This window comes from Neodiprion virginianus, chromosome 3 (genome assembly GCF_021901495.1).
Source record: "Neodiprion virginianus isolate iyNeoVirg1 chromosome 3, iyNeoVirg1.1, whole genome shotgun sequence".
Taxonomy (NCBI): Eukaryota; Metazoa; Arthropoda; class Insecta; order Hymenoptera; family Diprionidae; genus Neodiprion; species Neodiprion virginianus.
Window position 1 is genome coordinate 23083594 of NC_060879.1, and position 22732 is coordinate 23106325.

A 22732-nucleotide genomic window follows, 5' to 3' on the forward strand; every position below is an offset into this window, starting at 1 on the left:
ATGACGTCGATGAAAAATGTTCAAATAATCACAACACCAGATTCTCACAACTTAGTAGAGAGAGAGAGAGGCAATGCACGGCCAATGAGTAATCAAAAGATTATTTATTGATGAACGATAAATAATGTTTCGTAATAACATAAAATATGAAAAAAGAACCTCGATTAGAGCGCGCGATGATGTGACTCTAACGTCTGCATAATTCGTGCATATTTACACACCTGATTATTAAATGTAGGTTATTTACTTGTTGACCTACATTCTGACGTCACTCGCTCATAACGTATCCGTCTGTTTGTCTGAATTATACAGGAGAACGAAAAGGATTTTCGACTTATCATGTGTCGTAGCGACATGGAACAAATAATGATGAAATTCTACAGCTACTTGAGCCCTTGATATCGTTTCAATCTGTAATCGAGCATTCTTGTACATTGATCGTATCATTGTAAAGTATGTAACATTTCTACGTGTAAAAACGATAAAACAATTCAAACTTGGTGATCGTAAATGAATACGTGACAATCCTACAAATATCACAGCAGAAAAAAGATTCAATATTACTTTCGTCGTTACCATTATCATCGTCATCATTCATGGATTCTACATTGGTTCCCGAAATTCGTAGTCGGCGATTTCTCTGGAAATTTCATGTCGATGGTTCCCTTAACATCATAGACGCATTACCGAATGTTGCAGACATATTTAATTATTTTGACTCCTTCCAAAATACATTTCATTTGAAATGTTGTTTGAAATTTCAATTTGTTAAAATACTATTTAGCCGGAAAAGGTCACGTATTTTCGGACTTGAAATATTCAGATATAATTTGTTGAATCTCAAGTTATTCGTGCAACTCAAATTTTTTTTACCTGCTTTCTATTTTTAACAAAACCATTAAATTAACTTGAGAATCATTTTCACATAAACTACAAACATTTTGACGATGTCTTATTTATGTTTAGTTTCGTATAAACGAATTTTATTATACTTATATTCAGGTAGCCGTAGTGTTAGTACAACTTTTTTAATTATCTTAGATAGAGTTGCAGGATTGCTAGATTAGAATACGCCAGTGAAGATGAAAAGTAACAATGCCGTCATTATGTCTGATTACATTAATGTAAAAGTATGAGCGTTAGAAATTCATTCGATTCTAACGAAGTTTAGTGCTCGTTACTAGTAACTCTATTGAACTGCGAGCTTGAGCTTCAATAATCCGTAGTATTTACGTCGTATAATGCGTACTATATGACGTTTGTGTTGTAGATGCCATCTTTAGATAAACAAGCAAACTACAGGTCGACCTACTATTCCAACGCCTACGATTATCATAAATATTTAATAAAATCTTGATGAGCGGATTACGTAGATTCGATGCTGATACCATTTCAGGAATTTCATATCTCCCACGCCAATCGTTATATCCTACTCATTCCTTCCTTAATACATTTCCCATTCTAATCGTAAATCAGTAAGATTTTTCACGACTATCCCCCACCAGCAACACGAAATAATTGTAGATTTGAAAATTAACAGGACGCCATAGTCCGCCTTTACCAACCGAGTAAGATATCTATTATTTTGACTCTTACGAAAGCTTATGCAATATCAAAACAAAAATGGTGTTCTATCGCATGTCAATGATGCGTGTAATCGCTGCAGATAATAATTGAAATGAGTGATATTTTACTCGGTCGGTAAATACTTATTATAGCATCTTCTTAAAGAAAAATAAAATGCTGATTTACGGCGAAAAAATTCATCATATTCACGTGAATAACGTATAGGTGTGTTAAAATTTTTTCCAGTTTTGATAAGTTTTCCTAAAATCGAAATCCGATTCATTTATAAACATGAGTTTTATCTGTTAGATCCGGAAGCTTATAATAGAGTATCTGCCCAGGATTGACTGAATATATTAATGTATTAAATTAAGTATTGCATAATCGTCCGTCGTTTTTTTCTTACGGTGAGTGCGAAATACAGTTTAATTTTTTGTTTACGTCTGAACCGAGGTATATTTTACATAATTCGTTGTGGGTATGATGCAATTATTTATAATTATATAATGGTATCGCTGAATCTCTAATCAGAGTAAATGTTACGGTTTTACTATTATCTTCGTCGCTTATTTTAACACGCCATTTCTTGAACCAGATTTCAAGGCTGCGTAGGTGTTGTTGCATATTTTTCCGAGGCTTTTTTCAACTAACGTCGTCATCGTCGACCGATGAGATTGCCGTATCGTTCGTGCATCACGGTAATACCACAGCAGCTGTAATTCGAGGCATAGTATCATTATCGAATGAAAGTTTCGGTCTCGGCAAAAAAAAAAAAAAATTTCACCAATCAAATATTGTAACTCTGAAAAAATGAATATAAAACTCGAATTTGAGTTAAGGTAATGAATTTCATTTTACAAACGTCGCGAAACAATATTTATAAATTTATGGAACTTGTGACGTTTTGCTCGTGACCACATATTTTTTTGGCCGATATAGTTGCGAAAACGGAAACTATTGAGAGCTTTATCTGTGTTCTATAAATATTGAAAAATTCAGACTATGATTCTTGAGTGTGGATCAAATTTCACACAACAAAACAAAATGCTTGATTGGTACAAAAAGCCTCACATGAGATAGTTCACCATGTTTGTAGTATCGAATTAGCTGTACCGTAGAACAATTCACCTGAACTTGAAAGTTTTTCCAATTTCTGAATGTACCTCATTCGACCGTTTCAGATTGGTGCAATATTTTTATTCTCTGGAACGAAGTCTAAATCTTAGTTTTTGCCGATTTAAAAATCTTCACGAAATAAGGGATTCTTTGCTTATGTGTATGAGAGGCACCTCGTCCACGTAACTATCTCTTCCATTTTAAATAACGTGTGTGCAAAAAAGTGTATTGATATCAATTTCTTCGCGGAATTTTCCTAGCTTTGTTTTAATATAATATTAATAACGTATTTGTTTTCGTAGACCTTGGTAGGTCGGCTCCGATTCGCCATTTCTCCAAGGGTACACAAGTTCTGATTTTGCGAACATACTTACGATTATTTTCGAAAATTCAGAGGCAATACTTGAATGAATATGTTTTTTACACGTCACTTAAATGGGCAATGGTCACATACTCTAAGACACCTCTTGAAATTGAGATAAAAATCCCATTGGCGGTTGAACTGTATAGTTGCGCCCGCATGGTGTCGAAAATCCAAACAGCCCTCTTTAAGATGGAATTCGAAGCTGGTTAGAAGTATTTCAAATTCTATTCTAAATACGCGAATTCGAATTTTCGCCACCATACAGTTCAGACGCCAACACCTCGGGAGGATTTTTTAAACGGCACATATTGACGCTCAGATCTTGATCCTGAAAAAGAATACCGTCCCAATTTGAACACAATCCAACCCCTCATACCTCTGCACGGTTTTTTTAACGTGTTGTAGTTAATTTTTTGGAAGCCCTTTAGTGTGATCTGTTGTATATGTTGCATGGTACCTACAGAAAACTCCATGGAGCACCTATGGGAGACGCACGGTCGCCGTCTTAGTGAGACGGGATCACGTCGAGATTCAGGTAGGTTGCATGATCGTTTTAAATCACATTTCACAGTACATGGGATTTCATTCTTCGTATACGTAGATAGCTGCACGGTATCTTTTTTTTGTCGGTGTTGGTAAACTCTATTTAATATCTTTTAGACTATTATGCTGCGCACATGTGGACTCTGAATTAATGTCCACAAATGTACATATTAATCTTGCAGTTATATAGTATAATGTGCGATATTGCATAAATTTTCCTTTTCGCAAATGAATTATGCATGCACCGATCGATTTTTGAAACGCAATTGAAATTGTACGTTTTTACCACGTTGGAACTCCTTGTTTAATTAAGGTCAGGGTTCCTTGTTTTACACCGAAGATAGCCATGCACAATCGTATCAGTGATCTCATGTTTATTTCCCACTGATTAGCAATGGCTAAATTTTGATAATTCAACAGGGGGGATTCGTTACATAAAATATAAAATTGCTGCGACACTGTGTAAATAATGCGTTGTTTAAAAATATGATTCGAATGTGATCGAAAGATCTTTCATTCGATCAGGAGGTGCATCGGATGAGTCTTTCCATGCACCTGACAATTTATTCACGGCAATTTGATACGAACGATGGTAAAGGTGTTGTAACGGTATCGTTGATTTGAATAGATACAAGTGTCGTCTTGACAGAGGACACGGACAGCTTTATAATTGGCGATCGAGTTTGGGTCGGCGGTACGAAACCTGGATTAATTGCTTATATTGGAGAAACTCAATTTGCCCCGGGAGACTGGGCTGGAATCGTACTCGATGAACCAATTGGTGAGTAATAACACCGCGGAGTGGAAGGAGACGAAACTGGCAAACAAAATAGAGTTTCTTACAATATGTATATTATGCTCCTGAAAAGTGATCCGCAAAAAATTGATCATCCTATAAATTTTACGTATCAGTGGACAATCTATTCTTAATTTAGATCTTATTTTAATACCTCATCGTCGGTGAAATTTTCCTCAAATTTGTGAAATATCCATTTCATTACTTGAACTGGTTGAATTTTGTGTAAGAAATCCCTCTGAGAAAATGTAGCCCAAGGTACGGTATGCGTGTAAAATAAAAATCAATTTTCTATACTCACAACGCGTGTATGAGAAATGTTTAGAAGGCAGCAACGTCGAAAAGAACTTGCGCATGTATTGTCATGATAGAAAATTGATTTTCCGTTTAACATGTACCTAACGATAAGTAGTCTACATTTTGGTGGACGAATTTTTTAATTCAACATTTATCAGTGATGAAGTTATTTTTTGCCACTGTAATAACGTTTATTTATCAACTCATGGAATTCACCAAGCGACCAGAAAATTTCTATTTCTTTTGCAATAGTAATACAGAAAATTGGGATGAACAGAAATCGAAATGATACAATTAATAGAATTAATAGAGTTAATGGAATGAGAGTAATTTTTTTTTTTTTTTATCGCACAAATTATCTTACTCAAATATTTGGAAATTAGGAAAAAACGATGGATCTGTTGCTGGTTCACGATATTTTCAATGTGAACCCAAAAGAGGGGTCTTCTCTCGGCTCACCAGGCTGACAAGACGACCTTTATCGGATTTACCGCCTTCTGCGCTATCTCCCACACAAAGAACTCCAACGTCTCCTACGGAAAGTACAAGAGGAAACCTGAGCAAGTCCATATCGCCGTCATTGAGTAAGACTCTCGGTTCGAAAAAATAGAAACAATTGCACAATCTTTCTCTCTGAATATTTACAATATGATTGAAAATTTTTTTTACGCAGTTATTGCCTGTAATTGATATAATGTTATTTGTTTAGTACATTAGTTGTACATATAATGAGAAAGCCTAGCTGTAAATTTTTTTCAAGTCTTTATGCACAAGATTTATTTATACACTATGTTTTTAACATTATATCTAAGTTTTTTACTGTTCGGTATGATGCGGTATTATATTATGATATAATTGTTATAACGTAATTATACAGACACTTCCACAACAAGCCTGTCGTCGGTGTCACATAGAGAATTAAGATTAGGAGAACGGGTAATTGTGTCTTCCAGTCAAGGCAGCAAAGCTGGTATTTTAAGATTTATGGGAACCACTGAATTCGCCAACGGAGAATGGTGCGGTATTGAATTAGATGATCCGGTTGGAAAAAATGACGGATCAGTTGGTGAAAAAAGGTGCCATTTTGAAATATTCTCTCTATTATCTTCCCAAATTATACTGTCCGTTTGAAAATTTTCTTTTTTCATTAGCTGGTTGGCGATCTCAAAGTGTTTTGATACGTTTTTGTGGATGTCTAGCTAGCCTAAGAATAGTCAAATATTTATTCATGAAAATGTAATCATTACTAAAAATTTATCATGTCCTACAGAGGGACGCTAGAACAAAAGATAACAATTAAAAAATGACTAATAGTGTCGACGTTCAAGATCTTAACGATAGATTATAATCTTTAATTATACAAGATTTAATAAAATTCGTTGAAACTATAAGAAGTTACATTAACGTTATAAATAATAATAAACCAATACTGTTGGAACGGATTTTGGTTTGTGGCCATTATTTTCATATTATATGCTGTCACACTTGCCTCCCACGCTAATCTTGCGTGAATTGTTACATTTAATATATGTACGAGCGTTGACAATATTGGTATTTGAATTTCGATTTCTTGTAAAGTGAAAAACTCTTCGGTATAAAAAATACTCTAGACTAGACTGGTAACCGAAGGACATAAAGTTCCTGGAGTTTCATATCATATTTTACTTATTGTGGCAAATTGGATTTAACACATCAGGCATACTCGTCAATTGTCATAGATTCGAGAAATGCTCTGTTAAAAAATCCCTGAGTGTATAGCCATTTTGCGAATCAATGACGTCGCGATCCTTTGAAGCAAGTCGAAGCCAGCATTCGGAATTGTTCTACATTGATCAAACATTTTAACCTTGAATAAAATAGTGCTTTGAAGCCCAACGTTCTAAATTTTGGTCAATAATGTAGAAGTGCAATACTTTTATAAAATTATTGATGTAAAACTGTACCGGATTATTCTGTTGACAAGAAGTTGCAACTGCCGACTTCAACCGGTATCTTCAGCCTCGTGTCTCCCGAAAATAACCCAATATCACGGTATATTACGATATTGGTGTGTTCTGCGGAGAGAAATGCTGTAATTAGTGATAGGACTGGCTGAAATGGTATAACTTCAACTTTTTCCGATCAATCCATTAACGACTTGGATGTGTATGAATTGTTTACGGGTCAGAGGTGGCCAATTTCTTACGGCTTACAATTGGACTCATTGTCTTATTAAAAGGATTACACCATCCTGTTAGCCTGAGATAGAAATTGAGAGAAGTGGATTTTTCGTAACGCACTGAATAACGTACTTGTCATTACAAAAGCACAGGGTTAGACGAAAGAAATGGCGATGCCTGCTATATTAAAAGCCATTCCGGAGACTTTATACTAATTAAAAGTATCCTCAGACACGGCTTACAATTCGATAAGATGGCTTACTGTCAACGTAATTACTTTTAAAAAAGAAGAATTTTTCTAGTATCATTCAAACAAAGTACTCTTAGGTCAACCGTCGTTTGATCCTGAAACGCTACTCATAGGATTTTGAGATCGCCAATTGCTAGAGCACATGAAATACTTCGGTAAATTTCTCAAACCCCCTGTACATGTATTATTTTTTACCGAATAATAGTATATTCAAAGATTAGATTGGGAAAACCATTTTACTCTGGAATCAGATAATATGAATTTTAATGACTTTAATAGGTATTTCGAATGTCGTCCGAAACATGGCCTCTTCGCTCCAATTCACAAAGTAAGTCGATCGCCGTCAAGCAAGAGATCGTCAACATGCATCGTGCATAAACCAACCGGAGCTGCATTGAACATGGCGCTGAGAAAGATGGGATCCAGAGAGTCTTTGCTATCCACCTCTAGTATTTCCAGTACTCAAGCTAGTACCGTTTCTAAAAGTGCAGCAGCCTCAGCTAGGGTAAGAAATTCGATCCCGGAATAGAGAGTGACGCAAGGGTTGATCTGCTTGCTTTTTACACTTTTTTTGTAACTTTAATATCTCTTCATCCGTTACGTAGGTATATATACTCATTTACTCAGTCTGTGAGTATACTAATTCCTTCCGTACAATCCGAAATTTCAGTGTTTGACGTATCCACAGATATATTTATGCCGGGCGTTTCAAGCCAAATTCACAAACCTCTCAACCTGACTCGGAATGGGTTTACGATCTTTTCTATGATTCTACCAGTCCTCTGATTTTTCTTTTTTAGTATTTTTAAAACATGAAAAACGCCTACCTTTTAAAATTCTTAGGATATTCTCATCAATCCACGATTCCTTACACATTGTCTAAAGCAATGACCCATAGTGGATGGTTTTTTTTTTTTTCTAAGTTAGGACACCTTTTCGAGATGCGTCACTTTTAAAGAATTCCAAAAAAATTGAGGAACTTTAGCCAAGGACCTTAAAAAGTCTTGCAGAAGTAATAAATTGCGTTTTCCGTGCGGTTAAAAAATGAAAATTCTGCTTTTCGCAGATTTTCAAGATTTTTTTTTTTGAAATTTTTATGTAACGACAATTTTCATGCCTTAAGCATAGTAAAAAATGACAGTTGATGAAAAAAATCTCAAAAAACTTGGGGATACCATTTAACCTTAGTGCACTGAACAATCATAGAAAAAATCAGGAACGTTGAGAGCTAGCCGTTCGTGAAATTAAAATGCAGTGTCCCATATTTGTATTGGCTAAACTTTTTGGTGATGAAAAAATTTCGTGTGGTTGTTTTGTATAAATTAACAACTGAACACCACTTAGTTTTTTGTCCGTCTGAATGAATAATTTTATTTAAATTCTTATTGTTACTTCGGGGGACTGTAGTTACGTAGTATGTGTAGCAATAAGGTGGCAATTTAATACTGCATGATGAATTGTTTTGCAACTTCTGAACTTACAGAAACCCGGCATACGTACTTCAACACCTACAAGAAGCTCAGTGCAGGTGAGACCTTGATCAGGCCCTTGAGGCAGAATCATTGAGATTCGGCATAATTTTATAACATCATTCCAAGTGCAGCGTCAAATAATATATTTATTCGGATAATTGTGTAGTGATAAGAATCAAATCCAACATCTATCTTACCGATTCACTAAAAAGTACGGTGATTACTATGTAAAATCAACGAGGATTGAGTTCGCGGGACCATTTCAAAGGAATATCTTCTATTTTTTTTTCACAGCCTTGAGATATTCTCTGCGGTTAGAAACTGATGATCTGTGACACATTTCAAAAATCGCTAACAACCGTAGAGAAAGGCACGTGAGAAAGATATACGCTCTATGGTATACGTAATTTTGACCGTCTATTAAAGAACTTCTCGGGAAATATTGAGATTCGTGGAAGCTGTTTAAATTCTTGAAAAGCACAATCCATATTTATTTGATTTCTTCATTGGTATTAAATATTTTTTTTTCGTCTTTGGTAATGCTCAATTTTTCGCAAATGGAAAAACAGCACTTCTAGCTGCCAGTAAGTCTGTGCGGTATCGAAAATTTGATACGGATTTTCTGTATCGATTTTGTATTTCCGGTTCACCGAAATACCGCACATATTGTCTATTACCGAAATATTGTTCTGTCGATAAATATCGAAATACCTATAAAGTAACAAATTACCGGTAGAATCCAGAAATACCGAAAAACTGAAAATCGGAGAGCGTATAAAATTAGAAACTGTTGCACCTAATTACAGCAAATAGTTGACAGCCGATCTTGATACAAAAATATTTTGAAACAAAGTTATTGAAAAAATTTCGGTGTACCGAAATATCGTACAGCCTTAATTACCAATAAGTAGTACAAGTCTTCCGTCCTCTCAAGATCTCAATTAAAGTACCTGGTCACTGGTGTTTTGATGTATCAGGTTCCGTTATATAATTGATCGAAATGCATCGCACTTGGTGGAATCTTAATATATATAAATCTCGTGTCACGATGTTTGTCCTCAATGGACTCCTAAACCACTTAACCGATTATAATAAAATACGCACACCATGTGCAGTTCGATCCAACTTGAGAGATAGGATAGTTTAAATCTCAAATTATAGTCGCAATTTTAATTTATTGCTAATTATTTGTCTGTTATTATTCGACAGTCACAATTATCTGTTAACTCCAAATGATTCTAACAGATGTCGATACCTTTCGACTGGGTTGAGTAAGTAATCAATAGATGGCGGTGCTATGGTAAATCTACGAACGTGTCATATAAGCTACACTAGCAACCCATCCCGGCTTCGCACGGGCATATAATAATATAATAAAAGAAAATACACAATGTTTACAGTGAGTTTCTAGAAAAATAACATTTATATTATTACTTAATATTATTATATGCCCGTGCGAAGCCGGGATGGGCTGCTAGTACTTATATAAGTAAAAAATATTTGACACTTTTTACTGTAATTATCTGTGTTTAAAAGTAAATGGCGAATGCCAGATATACTTTTTTTTTTTTGTTTGCCAGTATTTAGTGCTCTGCCTTATTGTCATCTGTACACTGAATTAATATTGTGTCGTGTTACTCTTGCATGTACTGACTATACATGTTTAATAAAACGTTATTGGTGTGTTTCTTTGTGATTCTCTAGGAAATGCATGTTATGTGGGTAAATTCAACGAAGTTGTAATTCTATTACACACAGGGTCAATAATTTCTTACCTTTCATAGGAAGACGAGTCTTACACTGCGGACAATGCCCTGTTTCAAAATTGTAGACCACGTAGACTGTTACTGATAGTGCAAATAATGACAAACTACGAGTCCTTTTCTTATCCATCAATTGAACTGTTTCTATTCTTCAAGCGTCTACGATTATATTGTGTATTAGAGAAACAAGATTCTTTTGTGAGCTGGTTTTCACGAGTTCAGTCTCTTTTATTTTTACTTTTAGTTTTATAAAACACATTTTTCAGTCCATCAGTACGGAAAAGATTGATATGTGGTAAATTTATTTTCATTGTGCAAAAATCCTTTTTCCTTAGCTCCGCACCCATTTTTTGCATTTCTTCAGAGCTCGCCGTGGTTGGCTGCTGCTTTTTATCCTGCTTCAGGAGTCTTCGTCATCATTCAGAGTCGTACTCCAAGTCACATCAATAGCCTTCTTGAAATCTAATGTCACAATTATATTGTTTGGATAAGTGCAATAAGCGGCTGTCGGTAATACGGCAAATACACAGATTCATGGTTTACTTACAATTAGTTGATAGGCTGCTATTTATATTTAAGTAACTTCTGGACTATTATATCATTGATACTCTGAAAGTTTTCTAATGTTCAAGAGTGTACTCGTTTCCTCGGATACATGCAGCGGAGGTTTAGGCACAAGCCTGATATTTTCCAACCTGAAAACAGCGGGAGCCAAAATGATGGCCCAACATCAGGAGTAATGCGACCAATGTTTTCGACTTGATATTAAAAATCTTAACTAAACCCTTATCCCTCGTAATTTTAAGAAAAATGTGCCATTACCGATTCCACAGTTGCGTCTGTAGCCACAAGAAGCTTCAGTAGATAAACACGTGGAATTGCGATGGTTGCGTTGCAACCAAAACCAGGAGTCTCACAGTGACTTCAAATTGCAGAAGTTCGTAAATTATATGTATAAGATCGGGGAAATTTAAAGTCCCGTAATTAGAAGATTAGTTAAGAATTGTTGTGCGACTTATTTAGGTATCCCTGAGATAGTGTTTTGCGATGTAAATCTGCAGTGGTAATTAGACATAGCTGTTTCGTAGGCTATTTTACCTTACTGACTTCCGGTAGGTGCAGCCAGAAAACAGGTTGAGCCTTTGTCGTGCACTCCTGCTGAATTTTCTGTATAACAGCTATCGTTACCGGATGGAAATGAAACATGGTCGATGAATTGCGATTGTGAAAAAAAGCAAGAAAAATAGCCCCTTCAAATTTTATCATGCGTGTCGAAATTAAAAAAAAAATATGATCCATAAAAATCTGTTCCAATCTAATTCCATCGGAGCCTTCGTAGTAAAATGTTGTTGTATTATATATGAGGCTCAGCTAAGTCGAATTATGTAGAAAGAGCGTAAAGCTGGTGAGTAAACGAATATTATTTTCAAACATCGAGTTCCAAAGATTAGCGAATTCACGACATGTTGCGGAAAATCCAAACGAGAGTTTCATGTGTCATGTGTGATAAACGAAATGAACATCTCCGGAAACTCCAGAAAACCATCGAAATATATACCTATTAACGTGACGAATCTTGACTAAAAGGCAAAAAATGGTCTGACACAGTGATGCCTAATAGCATGATGAAGCACAAGGTGTCTTTTGTTCGTCATACTGAAATCGACACGCAAGATACTAATTTTTCCGAACTTATAACGAATGAATTTACATCAAACACCAGCTGATTTTCGTATTGTCGGTGGATAAAAATTAAATAATTCTGGTGGTGATTCGTAATTTTCGATCTAGGCAAAAATCTGAATGAAATACAGATCACGCTTCGGGATATTGAACCGTGTTCCATTCACAGAAATATGGGGAAATATAACAGCATACATTTCGAGACACAAACTATACGAGTAGGTAACATACCGAGATGGATTCATAGTATCAGTCCTTATGTAATAGCCGTATGTAGAGGCAGTGCTCACATAAGGCACAGATATAATTCACATAAGAATGCATAATGTTACGGAATGTTTGAACGCGTGTTATCAGTCGTTTATCAAATGATTGAGAATATTTTGTATCCTGGATATGCAGAAATATTCTTGTGAACAATTCTTGGGGATACTTTTCTTCGTGCAATCCAACATTGGTGCTAGTAAGACTCGATCAACACGCACGAGCAATCAAAATGCATAAAGCACAGTGAAAAGACGGAATTGTCGACACGAGTAGTGAAAAATACGATGAAACTCGTAATAGAGCCAATGAAAAGCGCATCTTCAATAGAAATTGAGAAACAGAGAGGTTTTCCCGAACTACATGAATAAAAAAGAATACAGTTAACGCTATACAGAGCTCATTACTTTTGTACAAGGCTGTACTTTTCGGGAAAATAATACAATATAAAAATGATCTTGAGACATGTAGTAAACGAAAATAATTGCTTATTCCCATTGTAGTCACAGTGCACTGTCTCGAAAACATCAACGATAAGATACCGAAACTTTACTTTCAGTTTTTCTGGAATTTAAAATACGAAATGCCTTCGTACTACGCACATTTGCACATATTTCCCAGGTACTTTTCTACAATTCGACATTAAAATGTGCTGATGGTCTGAGGTATCGTGAAATTGAGCACATTAAGAGTTCCATGTGTCTCACTAGCAGCACGACTTGCGACTACCGGCTCAATTATGGCATCAATAATGACACATTTTTCAATAAATAAAGCACACAAAATTAGTGCTGAGAATTGTAATAACGACTATGAGGCAGAGCTATTTGGTAATTTTTGTTTGCCACCAATGCAATAATTGTAGCATTCTATACAGTCGATTACTTCTAATTATAGGAAATGCTGAAAGACAAACAGATAGAGATCGAACATCTTCACAAGGAAAGAGATTTGGAACGCCAACGAGTAACCAGAGCTGCAAATCAAGCCGACCAAGCAGAGCATACAATTTTATTAATGAAACAGGAATATGAAAGGGTATATCATTTTATTGTTTACAAAAATTAACAGTCTACCCATTTCCACTGTAAAAAATGCGTAATTTTCAAATTGCGTAACTTCGCGAAACATGTACATAGAAAACTGCTTACAAAAGTATTTCGAAGCATGAACCGTCAGAGTAATTTTTTTTCACGTTTGAAAATACCTTTAACTTCAAATTCCACAAGCCAGAAATAGAGAAAAAAAATTACTCTGCAAATTGCAGCGCTTTCAAGTCAAAGTTCACTATGCAAATTTGACATGTGTCGCTTCAAAGCAGTCTAACTTTGGAAAAAAATGTTTGTAGACCAAATCTGCCAACAACATCTTGGAACTGATGCTTCAAGCTTCAATATGCTTTTTCAAATAGTTATTTACATGTATGTTTTGGTGATGTTGCGCAATTTCAAAACAACACATTTTTGTCAAGTGCATTGGGTAGTTTGTTCATTTTTTGCAGTGTAGAGCGATTCGCTGTCGAATGTGCAGTCGCTACTCAAATTTGATGATTTATCATTAACTTTGACAAATAGTCGTAGACATGATCCCAAACCATGTTACTTGATCCCTACCATAGGGTAGAGTTTGTAGTTACTGCACCATCTTTGGCCATACTTGTCAGCTGTTTTGTTCGTTTTTATCACTGAAAATTTATTCAATCGTCGTGATAATTATAAAAATATGCCCTACATAAGATACCAAATGTTACTTTTTAATACTCGATTGTCTGAAAATTAACGATACATCTACTGAAGTTGGCTTCAAGGAGTTAATTCAACATTACCGAACTGAATGAACAATCTATCGGGATATCTTCAATGGAATTTTATAAATTTCAGTATAGGGAAAACATGGAAAAGAAAATTCAAGATGCGGAGCAAGCGCTAGCCCAATTATTAGACGAAAAAAGTATACTAGTAACGCAACTGGACGAAGAGCGCAGGAAATGCGAAGATTTGTTGTTTCGGTTTGAAGAGGAATCAGTTGACAAAGATGCTATTCAGGTAAGAATTTCTATCATTAGCAACATTACACATAAAGAGACTCAATTACTTCACAGTATTTTTTATTAATTTACCATCTCCTTAGTCTTCGTACCAGACTAGTTGCACTTTAATTTAATTAAAAAACCGATTTTTCTTGTATATTTTACAGTTTATTATCTTAATGTGACAAAATAAAAGTCCAAGATAGTTTTTGCTCCTCGATACGCGTGTTTATAAAAATTTCGTTTAACAGTCAGCTGTTTCCCCACATTGTTGCTATATTACCCTCGTGTCATAATATGAAACTATTATAAATAATTTACCTGTTATTTTTAGCAAGAAAAAACTACACAGAATGTGAGTATCCCAAGAATATTTTTCATTTTCTTTACAAGTATTTATAATGTTTTACATTCGTATTATTACCACAGCAGTTTTACCAATTAGTATAATACTAGCAGATCTACATTATTTTTTACAAAACTGATGATTGCATTTGAATTTAAATGTAAATTTAAACATATACACCCTAAATTCAAATACAGAAATCAGAAAATGCTTGGGAATTCAATGTTCATGTAAATCAAACACTTTTTGGTATACGCGATCGTCATATTGTATCCGCCTTGTAGAATTAGAAAATATTGTCCTTACATTTGGACTCACTGACCCCAAACACATAATGATACCAAGCGTCTATGATTTTTTGACTTCTATATTGAAAATTACCATCATCTGTACGTACGTAAAAATCAGCAAGAAAATACTACCTTATTTGAATTGTGAATCTGTTGCACTATTAGGTACACCCTAGCATCGGCATAATATTTTTCATGTAATCCAGATGATTGTTCATTAGGTTACGAATTCTTTGAACGAAAATAAAATCAAAGAACTTGAGCTCAAACTTTCGGAAGAACGGGAAAGAGTCGTTCAACTGGAACAAGACAGCATTAAACTATTTGAAGCCGAAGAGGAATTGACAAAACTTCGCAGTGAATTGTCTTCTACTGTAGGACAAGATCAGAGTGCCTCAGAAGGTGAATATCAAATTCTTGGTTTGATTTGGTAATGTCTATGTATCGAATTTCTTCCAATTCATTTTTAAAGCATATTAGGGATGTGGATTCATTGAGAGACATTAATAATTAGACTAGAAGAATGACTGCAAATTTTTCAAATAGGTTTTTCTTTTACACTTTGCTTATTTTTCTGTGCACAGATGTGTTTTAAGCACTTCACTTTTAATAATCTACCACCCGATTGATAACTATTTTGATATTTTCTATACTACATTGTTCTAGAACTGCAAAAGCTTGAGCAGCAATTAGAAGAAATGCAAAAGACTCTGCAGCTCAAGGAAAACGAAAAGAGCGACCTCATTGCAAGATATGAGGAACAAATAAAAACATTTCAGGCGCAGCTAACTGAACACGAAAAAAGTACTGCTTCGTTAACAGATTCTGAATCAACGTTGAAAAACGAATTGGAGCATGCTAAACAAAGTTTAGAAAGTAGGAATACGATAATTTCACAAATGAGTCAGAAATATGATAATGACATAGCGAAGTTAAAAGAAGAAATACAACAATCTGTAATTAATATGGATAACATTACCAGGAATAATACATTGTCACAAGAAAGCTTGATTTCAAAGTATGAGAATATCGTATCTGAAAAGGATAATATAATCAAACAAAAAACTGAAGAGCTAGATACGGAAGTGAAACGAAATTTAGAAATGCAAAAGACGAATTTAGAACAATTAAAAAGTGATAACACAAAGCGCTTCGAAGAACTCTCAGATACCTTCAAAAGCCAGTTGACTGAAAAAGAGTTGAAGATTGTAAATATTACCTCACAGCTGGATGAGAAAAATAAAGAAATTGAGAAATTAATGACTGAAATGAAAATCTGTAATCAAAGTAGAGATTCGGAACTTCAAAAAGCCTTCTTAGAAATTGAAGGTAATTCAAAGATTACGCTGCTACAAAATTATTATGCATCTAATCAAATTCATATCGAAAGTCATATCTATATAGATACTCAAATCTAGTTTTATCAGATTTTACCACATCTTGAAATCCAAACCTATTTTAAAAATGTCAATATTGATCGGTAAAATGTGGGTATCATTTTAATTCATTTTTGTATATTGATTCATTTCAGATTTGAAGCAAAAGTTGAAGTCATTGGATGAAAATAATAATTATCTGAAAAATCAAATTCAAACCTTGGAGTTAAAAATCGAGGATGATAATAAAAAATTTGATTATGAAAAAAAAAAACTTGTTAGTACCGAAAATAATTGATTTTTATAGTATTGCAATGAACCCTTAAAAACACTTTTAGAAAGAGATAACGCAAAAACTACATGGCTTTTCATGCTGTCAAGTGAAATATTCGTAACAAACAGGAAAAATTAAACAAAACTCACATAGCTACTTTACTTTTCGCAAATCTGTCTGTAGAACACGCATTGTTCTTGGTTGGTCAAATTGGAGTAATCGGTGTTGGTTGCAGTACTATTGAATTCAGTTGTATGTCAATAATTTAAGTATCATTTAAATAAATCCCATCCAGGAAATAGACATCGCAGATTTTAAAAGCTCATCGCTTGATACGTTGGCACAGTTAAAACAATTGAAGGAAGAGTTGAGTAACAAAGAAACAGAAATAAGTAATCTTAGTGAAAGTAACGTAAAAACAATTGAACAAATGGCGAAAGATATTGAAAATAAATTATCAGCAAAGGAAGAAATTATCCAGCAATTGAAACTAGAAACTGTAAACAAAACTAAAGAGATTGAAAACGCTCAACAGGAAATAACAGATCTCAAAGCTATTGTTCTACAGAAGACAACGGAAGTTGAACAATTTTCGAAAAAATGTACAGGTAAAAACTATTTCAACATAGTATAGGGAATACTGCTTGTGTCAGAATATACAATATTCGAATTTATCCAATATTCATACAGTCTTTCTGTTGAAACCCACCGCTTCGACAGAGAAGGCAGTTCAATGTACTCACCAAATTTTTCAGAACTGGAGAACTCAATTTCGGCATCAGTGAATGGTAAGACTTTGCTTGAAACTGAGTTGCAATCTTTAACATCTACCAATGCTGAGTTGAACAGAAAGTTAATTACTTTGGAGGAAAAAAATTCTTTACTAGTTGAACAGAAAAAGAAACTGGTTTGTATGACATTATTACTTTTTTTCAATGACAAGCTTGGAAAATTCGTCTTGGAAAACAAAGATTGTCGTTTTCTTTACAGGAATTGGACATATGTAATTTAATAAGTTCCACGGCGAACTCGTCTGATCAACTCATGAAATATAACGAAGATCTCAGAAAAAAGGAACAAGAGTTGGACGAAGTGCGCGATAAAGTCGGCCAAATTCAAAATTCTCTCGAATCTGTTCAAAATACTCTGAAGTCAACTGAGAAAGATTTAGAAAAGTCACAACTATTGAATAAAGAATCTAACTCGAAGCTTGATGAAGTACAAGGTTTGCTTATGTCGGAGAAAAAAATAAACACTGATCTCACACTGCAACTTGGTTCCTTGAAAAATCGAGAACGTGAACTGGTTGAAACTGTTGATAAAGGTAAAGATCTGAATTTGGAAATAGAAAAAAAAACAAATCAAGTTACTGAATTGAATACTCAACTTGGTTTTCGTGATCAAGAAATTGGAGAATTAAAGGGCAGATGTAAAGAATTACAAAAATTACATGATGAAACTATTGAAAATACTAATAAAGAAAAAATTATTAGTGAAAATCTTATAAAAGACTTGAAAGTGAGGGTTGAAGAATTTTCACAGGAACTTAAAACTTTGCAGCAGTCGAAACAAAAATTAGAAAATGAACTAAACGGAAGAGAACAGTCTATTGAAGAAATAGTCCAGAAACTTAATTCTGAAGTGAATTCTAAAGAAAACTTGAATAAACTATTCTTAGAAGCAACTTCACAGCTTAACTTGAGTGAAAAGAAAATGAAAGCGATGCAAGAAGAAATAGATATTCGTGACGATAACTTGAAGTCTATGAATGTCAAGTACAACCATGGTCTAACACAAATAGCTTTATTGAAATCTGCAAACGATAATTCTGCTTCAGAAGCACAAATGAAACTGGTGACTATGGAAAAACAATTAGCTAATATTACAACTGAACATGAGACTGTAACTAAATCTCTTGCCGAAATAACTCAGCTCCATGGTGAATTGAATACTAAGTTAGCAGATGCGACAGAGAATAACAAAATTCTTACTACCAAAGTTACCGATACTGAAACTCAATTGAAATCCGGAAAAGATCTTGTTTCAGAATTAAATAATAAAATTATTGCCTTTGAAGAAAAAAGCGCACAGTCTGTAAGGGAATTAGCCAAACTCAATGAAGAGCTTAAAATTGAGAAACAAAATTCGAATTCTGCGTTAGAAGAGAAGCGTGTATTGCAAGATGCAGTAAAGGTACTACGAGAACAGTTACTTGCTATGCAAAATGATTTATCTGTTAAAAAATCTGCTGAGGTAGAATTGATAGCCAAATTAGAGAATTCAACCAAAGCACAGGAAAAATCTTGCCAAGATATCGAAGTTGCAAAGGAAACCGAAATAAAGAATTTAAAGAGTAATCTTGATAAAGTGGCGTTACAAAATGCCGAGTTGATAAAAAATATGAATTCTCTAAAAGCGACAATAATTCAAAAAGATACTGAATTCAGCATTATGAAAAAGTCTCTTGACGAGCTCAACGCACAAGTCAAGCATGCTGAAAAAACTGAATGTGAGCAGACAAAGACCATTGAAGAATATCAAATGAAGCTCACAACTCAACAATTGGAACTGGATAATACTAACAAGCAGAATCTCAACTTGCGACAAACTAAAGAGTCCTTAGAAACTCTATTGCAGGAAAAGGAGCAAAGCATAAGTGCTATAAAAGAATCCTTGAACAAAGATATCCAAGACAAATCAAACGCCAAAGAACTTACTCACCAGTTGAATCTCGTACATGCAGAGGTGAACCAGTTGAAAGAAATCGAATCTAATTTGTATGTACTATACATGATATATTAAAATTGTATTAATATTATTTTTTAACTACATTTGCACTGCACGGATTAATTTGGTCAAGATTTCTTTTTATTGGTAAACTTTTAGTAACCTCTTCCGACATGTTTCACGTAATTTTCAGAAAAAAAGAATTAGCAGAGGTCAATAAGAAATGGGTTGAAGCCAAAGAAGCCCTCAAACTAGCTGGTCAAAATCAGAAAAATCTTAAAGACGTAAGTAGTATCAAATGTGGAGCACTAAATATGTACATTAAGCACTTTTCCCCTGTAATTTGAATTTGGGTATGGTTGAGATGGGTTGGTAAATGCCTAGATAAAGAAGGTTTTTACGTTAAAAATGCACATGTTTCATCAATTTTGTTACCAAATAGTTGTACATGAAGTATTCATCGAATATAACGCATATAAAGCATAACGAATATATAATAAGAAACAAGAATACTACAATTATAATCGGGAGCTTATTGTTAGATATTAATGCATCAATCAAAACCGCTTAAAAATTATGGTAAAACATGTAGTAAATTCATTCGATCGCACTCTAAGATGGCTCATTTTATTCAGAAAACTATTTTCCCAAAATTATGGTGTGCAGTTGGGTTACTGTTGGGGTACAATTGGGTCTTGTTTGGCGATCTGGATACACACATTGCTGTTTCTATTTTTGAATTTGAGCAAAGTTAATCCCAAGTTTGCATAGAAGACTTAAGTCTATATTACAGAGCATAATAGAACATCAGTGGCAAAACCCCAATAATTTCAGCAAACACAAACCCAATCAGTATCTAACAGCAACTCAATTGCAGATCAGCAGTAACCGAATTGCAATATAACTATAACCGATCAAAACTCAACTATGACCATATTTGAACCCACAATGGACACCATTACTACAGACATTTATTTATACTGAATTCCTCATTGCTTCTTTAAACAGGTTGAAGTAATCCCAAGTAATCAGTCTATTCATCCTGCAGGGGGCGACGTGAGTAAGAACAAGAAGATCATTGGTATGTTTTTCATCTCTTTGCATACAAATCCTTTCAGCAAATGCACAGCAATTCACAGCCTATAATTAATCCTATGCTGGATGGAATAGCACAATTATGAAAAGCAGAATTGCAAACCGTGTAGTGCTACAAGGAAATGACATAATTTAAAAACTTTCCCATTCTATACTAACAGTGCTTCTAAATTCTCTCCTCATGAATTTCTAACAGCTATTATCCCAGCTGCCTTCTTTACTTCCAATTGTTTTGTCACACAGTTTGTTTCTAGAAAATTTTTACAGAGTCTGGAAATATTTCGTGAATACAAGGGTTCCATTGCGCCATTCCATCTCCTATGAGTTGAAACCCGTAATGACTCATTTTTACTATCAGGTAATGACGTTGATATGGACAAGTTATTAGAGGAACATGAATTGGCTCAAGGACAAATAGATTTCCTAAACTCAGTTATCATAGACATGAAGAAAAAAAATGATGCTCTGACATGCAAAGTGGAAGTTCTAGAAATGGGTATCCCTCCAAGCGAAGCAGACGATTACAATTTGTGAGTTCATTTTTTTCGTGAAACGACTTTTTGTAAATTTAGTAATACAGATTAAACCTTCTGGTAAAAATTATTGCACTTTGATCTTCACTTGTCGACTTATATTTTAAGAAAACTATTTCGTTGTTGTTGTTTTAAGATGGTATTAAATTATAGCTATTGTACTGTACGAATCACCGATTATACTGTACCGCAAATCCAAATGATGTTTTTTTTTCTTAACTCAAAATCATCCAAGCTTGCAAAGTATTTTTATTTTCTTGTAGGATTTCCATCAACTCGAGAATGGCGGCACCTCGTATGTTCTGTGATATCTGTGATCAATTTGATTTACACGACACAGAGGACTGTCCTCGTCAAGCACAAGACTCACCTGAGCCAGAAACGTCACAAAGAACTCCAAAGAAGCAACCGGGTGAAAGACCATACTGCGATGTTTGTGAGGGTTAGTGTTTGCCAAGAAAATTTATCAATACATACTTATTAGGCCACCACAGATGTGCCTAACTGGCCCGCGTGGAAAATCATGCTTTGGCAATAATGATTTAATCTAAACTAACCGAAACTAATATAGCCGCTTCAGGTTGTTGGACCATGAAAAAATGCAGACATGTGTTTTTGCATTGCACAAGATTCCATGTCTTTAAGTCTTTCAAACTATTCGCTAATAAATAATTGAACAGGTTTGGTACACATCTATAATACGGCACAAAATCAAACTATTCTGCATGACAAGGAGTAGTCAGGAAGTCTTTTTTTTTTAAATTTAGCATACAAGAGTAACCGCGGTATTCACGAACAGCTGTTAAATATTTAACGGGCTTAATTGTATAACGGACCGTTATAATCATTTGTTTTCATTGTTTTTATCTTATAAAACTTATAACGAGCGTAAATTTGACAGTCAACATCAATAAAAACACAAGATTATAACTGGCCGTTATAAAATTACGTATAACGAATGTTCGTGAATACCGCGGTAAATGTTTTATGTTCGTTCTAGAACAAAGTAGCATCCACTCCGCAATTTACTCATCTTTGAAGAAATTGAATTGCATCACAGATAAGTATTTGTAAAAACAAATAAAAAAGTGATGTGATTCGCTTTTCGGACTGGTAAGGTAGGTCAACGACTCAGCCTTGACATCAATCAGATGTGTTATCGGATAGGCCATTAACCGTAGAACACATGTGCAGGTTCGTAAACAACCCCAGCCGACTTTCAAACTGCGCTCCTAGCTTTTGCCTTTGCGCTACTGCAGTCGAATTAGTTATACAATTCCTTCTTCAATTTATTATTACTAATTACATACTATTTTTCAAATAAAAGAACTTAAAAATATATGAAAAACCCTTACAAACACTTTTTAACTTCCCGTTTCTCTGTTATCAGAGAAAAAAAGGAAGTTATTGCAATCACCCCGAAAATAAAGAGTTGAGTATTCTCCAGATCTCAACGTGCGTGTACGTGTGTGCGTGTGTGTGTTGTGTCTTGTGTCTTGTGAATGTACTCGTGTATGTATGGGATCAATTTTTTTTTTGTCCGACGATATCTCGAGAATGAGTAACCGAATTTGAATAGTCTTAGTCTCAATCGACGCGGCTGTTCCAAATTTAGAACTGATTACACTTCCGCTTTGATCGGTTCATTACTTTTTCAATTATTTAAATGACGAAATTCCAAAAAATCAAATAGACCTGATGATATCTTGAGAATGGACAAATGGATTTGAATGAAAATTGATACCGTGAGGTTTCTCGCGTCGCTAATATAATGTAATATAATGTCAGA

The 22732-nt window shown here is 34.5% G+C and overlaps 1 protein-coding gene and 1 long non-coding RNA gene across 9 annotated transcripts in view; one reads left to right on the forward strand and one right to left on the reverse strand.

Moving 5' to 3' along the window:
- LOC124301485 (restin homolog) overlaps positions 1-22732 on the forward strand; it is a 45926-nt gene that overhangs the window by 20923 nt on the left and 2271 nt on the right. For 4 of the 8 annotated variants that reach the window (XM_046756590.1, XM_046756588.1, XM_046756589.1 and 1 more), the window contains 19 exons: positions 3510-3581; positions 4218-4370; positions 5066-5266; positions 5560-5758; positions 7371-7596; positions 8575-8619; positions 13171-13311; positions 14154-14318; positions 14637-14657; positions 15160-15340; positions 15605-16267; positions 16470-16591; positions 16884-17196; positions 17344-17495; positions 17579-19365; positions 19509-19599; positions 20324-20396; positions 20769-20940; positions 21207-21385. In XM_046756590.1, coding sequence (XP_046612546.1) covers positions 3510-3581; positions 4218-4370; positions 5066-5266; positions 5560-5758; positions 7371-7596; positions 8575-8619; positions 13171-13311; positions 14154-14318; positions 14637-14657; positions 15160-15340; positions 15605-16267; positions 16470-16591; positions 16884-17196; positions 17344-17495; positions 17579-19365; positions 19509-19599; positions 20324-20396; positions 20769-20940; positions 21207-21385 — 4956 coding nt within the window. Of the gene's footprint in view, positions 1-2161; positions 2265-2382; positions 2406-3509; positions 3582-4217; positions 4371-5065; positions 5267-5559; positions 5759-7370; positions 7597-8574; positions 8620-13170; positions 13312-14153; positions 14319-14636; positions 14658-15159; positions 15341-15604; positions 16268-16469; positions 16592-16883; positions 17197-17343; positions 17496-17578; positions 19366-19508; positions 19600-20323; positions 20397-20768; positions 20941-21206; positions 21386-22732 lie in introns of those variants that run through there. The other 4 variants (XM_046756596.1, XM_046756595.1, XM_046756591.1 and 1 more) reach the window with 4 other exon arrangements.
- On the reverse strand, positions 9126-9580 carry LOC124301489 (uncharacterized). Its single transcript, XR_006907495.1, has 2 exons — positions 9440-9580; positions 9126-9359 (listed from the first exon to the last, which is right to left on the reverse strand). It is a non-coding gene; the product is annotated as an uncharacterized LOC124301489 (long non-coding RNA).